The sequence below is a fragment of the Orcinus orca genome, chromosome 1 (genome assembly GCF_937001465.1).
Source record: "Orcinus orca chromosome 1, mOrcOrc1.1, whole genome shotgun sequence".
Classification (NCBI taxonomy): Eukaryota; Metazoa; Chordata; class Mammalia; order Artiodactyla; family Delphinidae; genus Orcinus; species Orcinus orca.
The window spans coordinates 96,253,802-96,267,273 of NC_064559.1; the positions used below are offsets into that span (position 1 = coordinate 96,253,802).

At 42.0% G+C, this 13,472-nt stretch overlaps 1 protein-coding gene across 1 annotated transcript in view; it reads left to right on the forward strand.

Moving 5' to 3' along the window:
* SLAMF6 (SLAM family member 6) overlaps positions 1 to 13,472 on the forward strand; it is a 30,711-nt gene that overhangs the window by 14,950 nt on the left and 2,289 nt on the right. Inside the window, exons 2-6 of the mRNA XM_012538525.3 lie at positions 5,649 to 5,972; positions 8,732 to 8,995; positions 9,467 to 9,583; positions 9,908 to 9,946; positions 10,999 to 11,078. Coding sequence (XP_012393979.1) covers positions 5,649 to 5,972; positions 8,732 to 8,995; positions 9,467 to 9,583; positions 9,908 to 9,946; positions 10,999 to 11,078 — 824 coding nt within the window. The remainder of the gene's footprint in view (positions 1 to 5,648; positions 5,973 to 8,731; positions 8,996 to 9,466; positions 9,584 to 9,907; positions 9,947 to 10,998; positions 11,079 to 13,472) is intronic.

Here is a 13,472-nt window from a genome sequence, read left to right on the forward strand (position 1 = left end):
TGCTGTTCAGCAGTTAGTTGTGATTTCGGTGCTCTTGCAAGAGGAGGTGAGCCCATGTCCTTCTACTCTACCATTTTGCACCAATCTATTTTTGTGGACTCTTTAGGATTTTCTATCTATAAGATCACATCACCTGTGAATAGGAATAGTTTCACTTTTTCCTTTCCAATTAAGATACCTTTTATTATTTTTCTTGTCTAATTGCTGTAACTAGAACTTCCAGTACAATGTTAAATAGAAGTGATAAAAGTAGGCATTGTTATCTTGTTCCTGGCCTTACATGGAAGGCTTTCAGTCTTTCATTCTTTTTTTAAAAATCTATTTATTTATTTATTTATTTTTGGCTGCATTGGGTCTTTGTTGCTGTGGGTGGGCTTTCTCTAGTTGCAGTGAGCTGGGGTTACTCTTCATTGCAGTAGGCAGGCTTCTCATTGCAGTGGCTTCTCTTGTTGTGGAGCACGGGCTCTAGGCATGCAGGCTTCAGTAGTTGTGGCACACGGGCTCAGTAGTTGTGGCTCACGGGCTCTAGAGCACAGGCTCAGTAGTTGTGGTGCACAGGCTTTGTTGTTCCACAGCATGTGGGATCTTCTCTGTCCCCTGCATTGGCAGGTGGATTCTTAACCACTGCACCACCAGGGAAGTCCCTTCCATTCTTGAATAGAATGTTAGATGTGGGTTTCTCAAATGCCCTTTATCAAGGTGAGGAATTTCCCTTCTACTTTTAGATTCTTATGTGTGAAACAGTGTTGGATTTTGTTAAGTGTTTTTTTCTGTATTAATTGAGATGATCATGTGTCTTTTTCCCTTAATTATATTAATGTAGCATATTGCATTGATTGATTTTCATATGTTGAATCACTCTTACATTCCTGAAATAAATTCCAATTAGTCTTGGTGTATAATCCTTTTACTATGCAGCTGGATCCAGTTTGTTAATATTTTGTTGAGGGTTTTTCCATCAATGCTTATAAGGGATAATGGTCCATAGTTTGTGTGTGCGTGCGTGCGTGCGTGTGTGTGTGTGTGTGTGTGTGTGTGTGTGTGTGTGTGTGTGTATGATATCTTTGGCTTTGGTAAAGGTAATGCCGGCCTCATAGGATGAATTAGAAAGTGTTTTCTCCTCTCCTTTTTTGGGGAAGTGTTTGAGAAATATTGACATTAATTATTCTTTAAATATTTGGTAGAATTCACCAGTGAAGCCATCTGGTCCTGGACTTTTCTTTGCCAGAAGGTTTTTGATTACTGATTCAATATCTTTACTTGTTAAAGATCCTCTTAGATTTTCTATTTCTTCTTAAGTCAGTCATGGTAATCTGTTTGTTTATACAAATTTGTCTATTTCATCTAGGCTATCTAATTTGTTACCATACAGTTATTCATATTATTCTCTTATAATCGTTTTTATTTCTATAAGGTCTGCAGTAATGTCCACTCTTCCATTTCTAATTTTAGTAATTTGAGCCTTCTCTATTGTTCTCTCAATTAATCTAGCTAAAATTATGTCAATCTTCCTGATCTTTTCAAAGAACAAATTTTCCCTCTGAGCACTGTGTTCGCTGCACCCTGTAAGTTTTGGTATGTTGTATTTTCATTTTCACTTGTCTTACTCAAGATCCTGCCTTATATATCTCTTCCCTTCTCTATTAAATCTCTTGAGAAATCAGCCCCTACCCTCCTTCTGAACTTGTTTCATGCTGAGCTGAAACAACCCACTATATCTCTTTTTCCTATAGATAGGCCTAAGCCAGTCCTAGGCCTAAGCCATTCCCCTAGGTTAGATATCCCAAAGTTTCTCTGACTTTTCTCTTTTTCAGAATCAGTTCAGCCTTACCTGCTTTCTTTATTCCTTTGCATTTCTCAAAAATACTCCATGTTTCTTAATATATTCAAAAAAAATCATTCAGATAATCATTCAAGACACTTTACATTCTGATCTCAACCTATTTAGTATTCCAAGATCCCTGGGCCAGATTCTGGGGGCATAAAGAGCTGACTGATACATTACTCATGTTTCCAGAGTGAGTGAAACATGTAAACAAACATACTCCAAATTTCTGCTGACTGAACATCCACACCAGGGGTTGGACCTCAGCACCAACCACATGCTCCAAGTGGCTCCCAGTGACTTATAAGGGATGCTTCCCATAGGCCCCCAAAGCAGCCTTCTGTTAAGGTCATGAGGCATCCTCCCAATTCTTAGTCTCTTCTGATTCTAGTCCTCCAAATCTGCAGCCAGCTGAACCACTTACAGAAGACCTCAATGCTCTGCAGAGAACGTGGATATCCATGCCAAGGATGCTGACCCAAGACATTCCCAAAGCATCAGTGCTGATCCCAGGCAGAGTAGAGAAAAAGGCCTTCTTGTGCCTTCTGGGCCACACCACGTCATCTGGGTCCCAAAGCAGCTCTCCTAGAGTCCAAAGTCTTTCAGAGGAGCCTTTGAGCTTTTTCAGTAACTTCTTACCTTCACCTTCCTTAAGCACAGTGGCTCTTATCTTCTTTTTTTTCTTAGACTTGCAGGGAATTACTTCTACCAACCCCTTCTCCTCCTTCTATAACTTTTCCTCTTCTCCAACCACAAACTCCTGTCTCCTCCCCTGTACCAAATGCAAACCCCACAAATATAAACAAAGGCAAACAGATATTTGAACTTATCCTTGAAGGATAAATAGGAGCTCACCAGATGGGAAAATGTGAGCAAGGTATTTCAGGCAAAGGGAACAATGGAGCAAAGAAAGAGCCGGGCATTCTTGAAATAATCAAGCAATGGAGAACTTCTTGTTTTTATTCAAAACCCAACTACAATGTTACCTTCTCTGCAAAGTGTTCCCTGACAACCCCCAACCCTTTCTACCCCATCATTTTCACTATTTGTGCTCCTATAGAGCAGTTATCTCTATCAATTCAACATTTATTGAGCTCAAAATTGTGCTAAATGCTAGGAATACAGAGATGATAAGCATAATCCCTACCTCAAGATTATGAAAAATAGAGGAAAAGAACATTTTAACTATATCTAAGAGAAAGAAACACTCGATATTGAGTGTGCAGGGTGCAATTAGTGGTGTGAGGGCAATGCAGAAGCAAACCCTATCCTAGGTCAACGCCTAACTCACCACACCATAGCTACATGTTTACCTGTCAGACTCCTCTACCAAACGGTGAGTCCAGAGAACAGATAATGTCTTATTCATTTCTATATTCAGTCTTCAGTCCAGAAACTGGTACATAAAATGAATCTAATAAGTATGGTCTGAATGCCATGATTTCTAAGGCTTTTACTCACTGAATTGGCATAAAGCTGAGCAAATAGTACAATGAATGGCCTGTTAAATAAATGAATGATTTCAATCTATAACAACAAAGGAAACTTAAAGGTCTGTGCTAGAGAAGGAAGAACAGTTCTTGGAGAGTCTTTGGGCCACAGGGTATGCCGAGACCCGTTACAAAGAGAAACCGGTCCTAAACATCCTGGGCAGAGAACCTGCAAAACAAGGGATGGAGCTGTGCTCATTCACCCAGCAGTATTCATTGGGTGCCTACTCTGTGCCAAGCACTGTTCAAGAATGTCCAGCACCGTGAACAAGACAGAAAAAAATCCTTGCTTTCATGGAGCTTACATTCTTATAGAAGGGGAAAAGAACAAAAAAACAAATATGCAAATTACAGAGTATGGTAGAAAGTAAGTATTACAGAGAAAAACAAATTCAAAGGCAATGAGTACACAGGAGTGAGGGCTTGTGGTGAGGAAAGCGTGGTCACAGAAGGCCTCCTTGAGAGGGGATGTTTGCATTAAAGACCTTATGGAGACGAAAGAGTGAGCCATGTGGACACCTGGGGGAAGAGCATTCTAGGCAGAAGGAATTACAAGTGTACGACTCTGGCCTGTTCAAGGAATTACCAGGCCAGCATAGTGTGAGCAAAGGGAGTAAGGGGGAGAGTTATAGGAAATTAGGCTAAAAAGAGAAAAATGACCAGATCATTCTGGCCCTCATAGGCCATTGTAATTGTTTTGTTTTGTTTTTTCTTGTTGTTTTAACCTCTTTTACTGAAATATAGTATACAAAGAGAAAATTACAAATCCTAAGTGTCAGCTCAAGGAATAATCATAAAATGAATAAATCTGTGTATCCAGACACAGGTTAAGGAATGGCACATTATCAGCAGCCCAGAAAACCCCCTCTATGCTCCCTCCTATTTGCTATCCCTCCCTCCTCCTCAAAGGTAACCCTATCCTGACTTCTAAAGTAATAGATTTGTTTTGCCTGTTTTTTAACTTTAAATAAATGTAAGCATGCCACTGTATTCTATTTGTATCTGCATTTTCTTTTTTCACTCAAGATTTTGCTTGTGATATTCACCCATGTGATTCTGAGAGGGAAGAATGGTCAAATGACAAACAACAGCATGTTAAAGTGCTGATGGGAAAGATGTAGTAAAGAGGGGGAATTGGTGGCAGTGTTCATGTGATGGGCATGCATGTGACAATTTGAGAAAAAGAGAGGAAGTGTGAGGTCACCCAGGAGCTGAGTGCAAAGATCCTGAGACATTTCCTCACCTACTCAGATCCTCTCCTGAGAATTAAGAGATCTTGAGAAGGTTGAGGTTGTGGTAATGGTTACCTATTCATTGATTCACTCAAACATTTCCATATCCTACTTTGTGTTAGGCACAGTGCTGAGATATAAAGATAATTAAGACATGGTCAGCTGGACAAACAAGTAAACAGAGGGCTAAAAAAATGGTATGATAAATGCTAGGAATTTGGCAAAAGATGGTAAAGAAACATCTTCTTTAAGAATGACTGTGACTATTTCACCTTTTTTGCTTGAACATTAATGGCTCTGAGAGAGGCTCATGAGAGTATAGTCATTGTATGTTACTTTGAGGTTAACTATTATTTTTATGCTTATCAGTTTTTATCTCCTCAACTACTAGACAATAATCTTTTGGGAGAATAAAAGATATCTTCTGGTATCATGGAAAGAGCACAAAGTAGTTAGAGTCAGAGGAGTTGGGTCTGAATCCTGACTCTGTTATTCCTTAGCTAGGTAACCCTGGGAAAACTAGGTAACCTCTCTGTGCCTCAGATCCTTTCTATAAATGGAGATGGTAATATTCATCCTACTGCCTCACAGAATTGTTGTCAGCGTCGAATGAAATAATGTATAAGAACTGTAAATTCCTATTACTAGTCCTCTAAATCTCACAAGCCTACTATGCTGAACACAGTAAGTATTTAATAAATGTCAAGCTTTGATAATATTTCATCAGCAAAGACTTGTGGGTTTTGAAGTCTGTGCCAGAGAGTTGATATAGTTGTCCCTCTCTATCTCATGCCCAGATAACTCAGAAGCTGGGATCAGATAGTGTGGCCATGACTCAGGAGTGACCAGCTAGTGTGGGAGGGTAGACTGGCCAGGATCATCTGGATCAGCTACTCATTAAACAAGAGTGCCAGACATTTTGCTGGGGTGGAGCCTCTGTGATTGCCCATTTCAACACTCCTCCTAACCCTTTCCCTTTTCATCATATTTCTGGACTTCAGTATCAGAGAGCTCTAACTGACTGGCAGAGGATGGAGAAAGGGTGTGGGGAACAGGGGGAGGGCAGGGAGAGTTATAGCAGTTTTCTTTCTGTGTTCACAGGGAACACAGTTTCACAAACCAGCTCAACCCCATTGATTGTGAACGGGGTCCTGGGGGAGTCTGTAACACTTACCCTGAAGTTTCCTGTGGAAGAGAAGATCACGTCCATCACCTGGCTACATGAGGGAAAATCTGCCATCTTCATAGCGCCAAATGAAGCACTAAACAGGGTGACTGACCCAAAGCGGAAAAATCGATTGAATGTCACCGAGTCCTATTCCTTGCAGCTCAGCAACCTGACGATGGCAGACTCAGGACTTTACAGAGCCCAGATAACCACACTGACCTCTTCACTGTTTACCGATTATGATCTGAGGATCTTCAGTGAGTCAAATCATGGGGTTTAATTGTGTATGGACTGAAAAATAGTACATATTTCAAGTCTATGTGACTGCAAGTGTGCACTATAGCTTAGTGGTAAAAAGCATGGCATTTGGAGCTAGACTGAGGTCCAGCAACAAAACTATTCAATGGCATTGCACAGCAGTTAGTGACAGAGCTAAGATTAGAACCTAAATCTTGTGACTTCTAGACCCTGTACTAGGCTCCATTACACTTGTTGAGACAAGTTTCTTCTGCCACTATTTAGAAGACCAAGCACAACTTCTTCTGCAACAGCCACACTCCTGAGGCTGAATGCCAATGGCTTCTCAGGGCCTTTTGGAGTGCCTCTCCTTCAAAAGCACATACACAGAGAGATGTGTAAGCTACACCAACATGTTTTACAATTGTGCAAAGGTATTTTAAGATATAAATTATATAGGTTTTCTTTTAAAAAACACTGGCCAATTGTTCTGTATGTACTAGGCTAGGGATGGCAAAGATTTGATCTTATGGGCCAATATCAATTAATTGGGAGTAACTTTCTAGGGTTCAGTGTTAAGAAAGATATCAGAGTCATGTTGTTTATTCACTGAGTCAACAATATTTGTTAATCAGGGATAATATACGAGAGTGTTTTAGGCCCTTGAAATACATCAGTGAACAAAACAAAGGTCCCTGCTCTCATGGAACTGACATTCTGAGTAGGGAATATGGGAGCAATAATAAACAGTACACATAATATATAAACAAATGACACAGTAAGCTGCGAGTGCTATGGAGAAAGAGAGATTAGAACAGAATAAGGAGCATCAGAAGTGCCAGAAAGCAGTGGTCAATTTTAAATGGAGTGATCATAATAGGCCTCATTGAGAAGATGACATTAGAGCCAAGACATGTTGGAGGTAAAAGAGTGAGCCATGCAGATATCTGGATGAAGAGCCATCCCACACAAGCACTCCCTGTGTCTGGCAGCTCAAGGAATATAAAGAAGGTCAAACATCAAGGAGCAGAGTAAGAGAGAGCAATAGGAAATGAGGTCAGTAAGGAAGTAGGGGGCCATATCTTCTAAGGCTATAAGAGCCATCACAAGGACTTTGGCTTCATTTTTGGGGGAACGGACAACAATTGGAGGGTTTTGCAGAGAAGTAATATAATTTAACTTACTTATTTAAAGGATCTCTTTGGACAAGTGTGGAAGCCACTGAACCAATTAGGAAGCCATTGCAACTATCTAAGCAAGAGGTAATACTGGCTTGGACCAGAGTGGTAGCAGTGGAGGTAGTGAGAAGTGGTTGGATTCTGGATATATTTTAGAGGTAAAGCCACCAGGATTTTGTGATGTGGGAGTATGAGAGGAAAAGATGAGTCAGGGATGACTCCAGGGCTTTTGGCTTGGATGACTGGAAGGATGCAGTTGTTGTCAACTAAGATGGGGAAAGTTGCAGATTGAGAAGGTTTTGGAGAGAAAAACAGGAGTCTTTTTGAACATGTTGAGTTGGAGATACACATTATATCCAGGTGGAAATGTCAAGTCAGTAGTTATATATTCATCAAGTGGAGAAAGATATCAAGATAGGTTTTTGAGGTCAGCAACAGACATTGGCTGAAGGAGATGTAATATTCATGCCAAATATTTGCCATTTCTGTGCTACATGCTGTCTCATTTAATCCTCATAATTACCCAAGAAGTAAGTATTATTGCCCAGTTTTATAGATGAGGAAACTTAGGCATGAAGAGACTAAAATTTGTCCATGTAGCCAGTAAATGACAAAGCCGTGATTCTAACCTAGGTCTTCCTAACTCTAAATCCAACATTCTTGCCATGACATGAAAATTCTGTTCCAGCAAGGTATGTTCCACCACACCTACTCAGTTAGCTAAGCTTAAAGCATTACTTAATCTCTTCTAATCAGACAGTTGGAGTCATTCTGTTTCTATTGGGTCACCTTTATTTCAACCCTTGGGCGGAGTCTAGGTCAGAGGGCTTTTCTGTACTGCTTTCATGTCCCCATTGATTCACAGCCACTGACACCTTAGAGGTGATATTTTCTGGTCTCTGCTCTCGGATATTTCTGCAACATATGTAGTCCCAAATATATTGCACTTCTTTCTTCCCCAGAATTTCTTGCTTTCTCTCTGTTTCTTCACTTCTTCCTTTCCTAATTCTTTAATTCTCAACATTTCCCTTTCTGACTTGGTGACACTCTACATCAAGGTCTCTTTGTCATCATTTGAGCCAGCATCAGCTCCAGTGAGAACTAATATTCCCACAGATGTGGGAAATACAGTTCTCCAAGAGTGTTCAGCTTTTATCTTCCATCCCATCTAGGGAATTCTGACAATGGAGAAGTGTGCCTGGTCTTCTGGTTTTGGACCTGGCTGAGGTAGGGCTGGCCCTTAGTTTAGTCTCCAAATTATCTTTACATAAGGGGCAGTGAACAAGTGTTAGAAGGACCCCCAGGAAGAAACTGGAGCTCCAAAAATTAAAGTGATCAGCTTAAAATCACCTGACTAGTTGGCGACAACCCCAGTCTTTCCCTTCCCTCTCTCCCACTGCCTACTCTGTCTCATACTGATGTCCCTTATCGTTTGGTCACCCCATACCTTGATGTCATCAATTAGGCAGTACATGCAGACTTATTTACAGAGTACACAGCTGTGTCAGGTGGAATACAGAAACATCGAGGTGAGAGATATTTTTCACAGAGGGCTGAGCCAAGACATTTGTCCTTAATCCAGGCCTCTTCTCTGCACACAGGACGACTGAGGAACTTACAAGTTGTCCCTCACACCAAATGGTCTAATAATAGGACCTGTGAGATCCTCCTGACCTGCTCTGTGGAGAATCCAAATGATAACATCTTATTCAGGTGGCAGGTCTCAGGAAACACACTTCAAAGTGAAGCAAACCTTACTATCTCCTGGGACCCCAAGAGTTTCAATGAAGAGACCTACACCTGCGTAGCTGAGAATGCTGTCAGCAATTCATCCTTCTCTGTCTCTGTCCAGAGTCTCTGCAAAAGTAAGTATGTCTCAGGTCTCTCTGAGAGCCTTGAGTGGCTGTGAGGTGTGGGGTGTCTCTTGTGCTCTTTATGATTCCTAAAACAGCAGCCCAGTAGGAGACAGCCAAGTGACACTGGGAAGGGACAGACATCCCCTGGGGCTCCATGCCTCTCACTCCCTCAGAGGTCTCTCCTTCCTCCCTCCCCCTCCACCAACCCTTTCTCCAGCCTACTCAGATCCCAAGAGCAAAGTCCTTGGGAAGGCAGGATTGCTTCCTCCCACTGGCTCTACCAGGCTCCACCATGCCCTGTCTGCCTAAATGGGACTCCCACTCCCAGAAAGCCTGCTCATACCCCCAGAGCCTCTGGGTATAGATGAACCCACCCAACTCCCAAAGATGGTCTAGAAGAGATGCAGTAGAGGCTCTAAAAAACCACTCTGGGCCTCACTCGATGTGTCTCAAGTGCAACTTCTTTTTTTTTCTTTTTAGGTGTTACTAATGAAAAAAATGAACACCTGGATACCACGTGGATTGTAGTGGCAGTTTCTTCAATATGTATAGTCGTGGTCATCATCGTGTCATTATTTGTTTGGAGGAAAAAAATAGGTTTCCTTTCTTCCTACTTACTGTTTCTTCTCCAAGGTTCCAGAGACTTAGCATTTGGGGCCTCCAAAAGACTCTGTCTTGTAGAAGACAGATAAAGGGAGGGAGCATGCAAACCCTGGCTCAGCTGGTCCACTGGGACAACACTTGGGTTGTGAATACACATGTGCTAATCTCCTAGAAAAGTGTCTTACTGGAAAATGCAGGACCCTTTCGGGTCCCCTTCCACCACACCCTCTAGAGAGACACATCTAGGGGTAGGGGGTGGAAGGCTTCTCTCACTATAGTCACAGATTTCAACAGATTTCAATTAATTTTATTTTTCAGGTTTCTTTCAATTCTCTACTCAGCAAACCCAGTGTCCTGGTGAGCTTCCAGACTCTTAACTCCCAATCATAAAACAGATGGGAAGAACCAAGTGAAAAGGAAAGGAGGGCAGTCAGAGGGCTGTATAATGAGAGAGGAGGGAGTCAGAATGTCATTACTCAGATGGACCAGATAGTGCAAGGGGATAACACCTGGAACTGCACAAGTTTGTCCCCTGTGTGACTTACAGGGTCCCTTACAAGCATGCAAACCGGTCACTCATGCAATTTCTTGGGGTAGGATTAGGGTCATTCCCCACTCTGCCAATGGAGAGACTAAGCGCCAGTGAAAGGACTCATGACCTGTCCATTATCAACAGGAGGTGCAGGGTAAAGACAGGATTACAGCATCAAATGCCCAAAGACAAACTGCCTGACCCCATCACTCTCTTCAGCCAGGGTTTGGGCATTGAGTGGACACAGTCAAAAGAGAAAGTATGATATAGAGACAGAAACACAGGCTCTGGACTCAGACTGGCATTGAGTCTTATTTCATGGGTGAGAGATACATGACTTCATGCATGGAGGACCTGGCATGAGGGTTGGAGCCAGAAGGCATGCATTCAAATTCTTGTCTGATCACTTCCTGTGTGAGTTTGCACCAAGTCTGTAAAACTTTCTGAGCCTCCAGTTCCTCATCTCTAATATAATCAAACCCATTCTAAGGAGCTCTGAAAAGTTTAATAGTATTATATATGTGAAATAATCTGGCTCCATTATGTTCACCAGTGAGGTTCTCTAGCTCCTGTGTAGGCAATGTTATTTGGTCCCAGAAGCTTCCCTTCCTGTGAAGCCAGAGGGAGACTCTGAGGCTTTAGGATAGCTCAAGACCATGTGCCCCTGAGGAGATGAGGTCAGAAATAGATCACATGGCTGAGAATGTTCTGGTTCAACCCAGAACTCCAAAGACTGTTAAAATGAATGAACCCTAAGGAAGGGCCATGCTTTGAACAATTGCCTCTCTGGGGTCAGAGAATGGCCTGGGGTAGACGAGGTCCTGGGAGAGCAGACCAGAGTCCTTCAGCTACTGACTGTGCCTTCCTGTGTTAACAGCAGAGACTGTGAGGAACGTAGAGTATGCTTCCTTCTCTCCAGGGAGCACTGTGTATGCTCAGGTCACCCATTCAAAGAGGGTGAGTACTTTCAGGTTTATACTCCTTCATGGTCATTATTTTTACAGTCATTATACATGACATTGTCACCAAACTTTTCTAAATTCAAATGACATACACCATTGAGGAGAAGCAAAGGCAGCGACAAGAACTGCAGAGTTATGTGCGGGACCTTTCTAGACCTCAATGCTCACACCTCAGTAGAATGTTGACTCATACCCTGCTTTACATTGCTTAATCTAACTGCTTAATGCATCAGTGAGTCTTGTCCCTTCAGCTTAATTACAAGCTGCCTGGAAGTGAAAATTATGTCTTCCTCTCTCTTCCCCTATGTCTTAGCATGATGCTCAGTAAATACTTGCTGGATGGATCAGAGTTCATTTAAGCTTGAGAGCCCCCAGAGGGCATGATTCTGTATCAGGGGCTTTCTCATCCTGGATGTAGGGGAAATAGGGGAGCTCAGAAGAGTCTCTCAAGAGGGAAGAGGGGCAAGAATTTGCAATCCCTCAACAGTAGAGGACACTAACGGCATGAGCAGTCCTCAATCGTCCCCTGCCCTCTAGCAACATAACAGGATGGCCTTGGTCAGGCATCAGGAACTCCTCACCATGCATCAGTAATTCCCCATCAACCGCAAAATAAAGCACCTGCAGATGGTACATTTCTAAATAACACTACACATCCTGGGAGGCCATTTTCCATGTCTTCTGAAAAATAACCCAAGAGAGCCAGCATTCTTCAGTTGATGGAAACAATGGTCTGGCTAGAAATCTTGGATTCCACAAGCAAATCTCCCTTCACAAAGCCCCTCACAGGTATTTGCAAAGTAGACTCTGAAGCTAGCCAACAATAAGAAGTGCTCTCACTTCAGATATTTCAACTGCCTTTCCAATTTCCTCTTGAAGACAAGATGAATTACTCTCAACAAACAAAGAAACTCTCCGGCAAGTTTGTTAACTTTTGCTTAGCAAAACATGGTACTTTGGAGAGTTTCAGAGGTTTTGATAACACCCCAAATATGCCTTAGTTAATTTAAAATGCCAAAAACTATGAGGATGGGGGACTTCTGTTACTGCCACACTTTTTATTCCAAGCAGAGCCATTCTTAAGACAAGATATTCCTGCTCTACCAGTTCCCCATGCTTGAGGAGAACCCCAGTGACATGATGACCAGGCAAATAGAATCACAGGGGTAAAATGAAGCAGGCAATAACTCCAGTTATAGGTAGTAAAGATCTGAGACAAAAGATGTAATACAATAACCATCTGGTGTGTAGGTTAGTTCCTAAAAATAGAGGAAGGAGAGTAGAGTTGGATGCAGGACAAGAATGTTTTCTTTCCTTCACACCACTGCCAACAAGGTCACCCTTCTCTCTCTCTCTGGTTCTTGAGACCACCGGTTTGCTGGAGTGTTGTGCTTCTGTTTGGGGCTCAGGAAAGGTGACTAATCCTTCACAGGTTTAAGAGCTAGTGGTGCTTTGTTTCCAGCTTCTCTTGCTAGACACTCCCTAGCCTTCCTCCTAAAGAACTTTGACATTATCCCTCATTTGTCACACTGCTTTTCCCAAGAATATACAGTAAGTCCCTTACATACAAATGAGTTCCATTCCAAGAGCATGCTCGTAAGTCCAATTTGTTCTTAAGTCCAACAAAAGTAACCTAGATACCCAACTAACACAATCAGCTATATAGTACTGTACTGTACTGTAATAGGTTTATAATACTTTTCACAAAAATAATACATAAAAAACAAAAAAACAAAAAAATAAAGAAAACATTTTTAATCTTACAGTACAATACCTTGAAAAGTACAGTAATACGGTACAGGAGCTGGCTTACAGGGGCTGGTATCGAGTGAACAGGCAAGAAGAGTTACTGACTGGCAGAGGAAGAGGACATGGGAGATGGCAGAGCTGAAGGATCTCCTGCAATAGGAGGTGGAGGGCAAGCTGCAATTTCACCCATGCCTGATGTTGATGTCACAGGTTCTGGTTCCTTGCTGCATTCAATTTTAACTATTCTCTTGAAAAAATGATCCTGTGATGTCTGGGTAGTAGCTTTTTTTTCTCACCATAAATGACACGGTAGCACTGGATTGCATTCTGAACGGCTGCGGCAACCTTCATGTACTGTTCTATATTTGTGTCCTGTGCCTCAAAAACTAACAGTGCCTCTTCAAATAAAGAAAATCCCCTTTCCATTTCCTGTATCGTGAATCTCTTCAGTTCTTCAATTACTTCTTCTTCCTCTTGTCTCTCTTCTTTCTTTGAGCCTCCAATTCTATCAGGTCTTCATTAGTAAGCTACACAAAGTAAGTACACAAAAGCTTGTGCACTTACTTTGTTGTCAAGTACACAACCACTTGACATGACAATGTACACCAGACACGTGAACTAACTTACATGATTGGACATG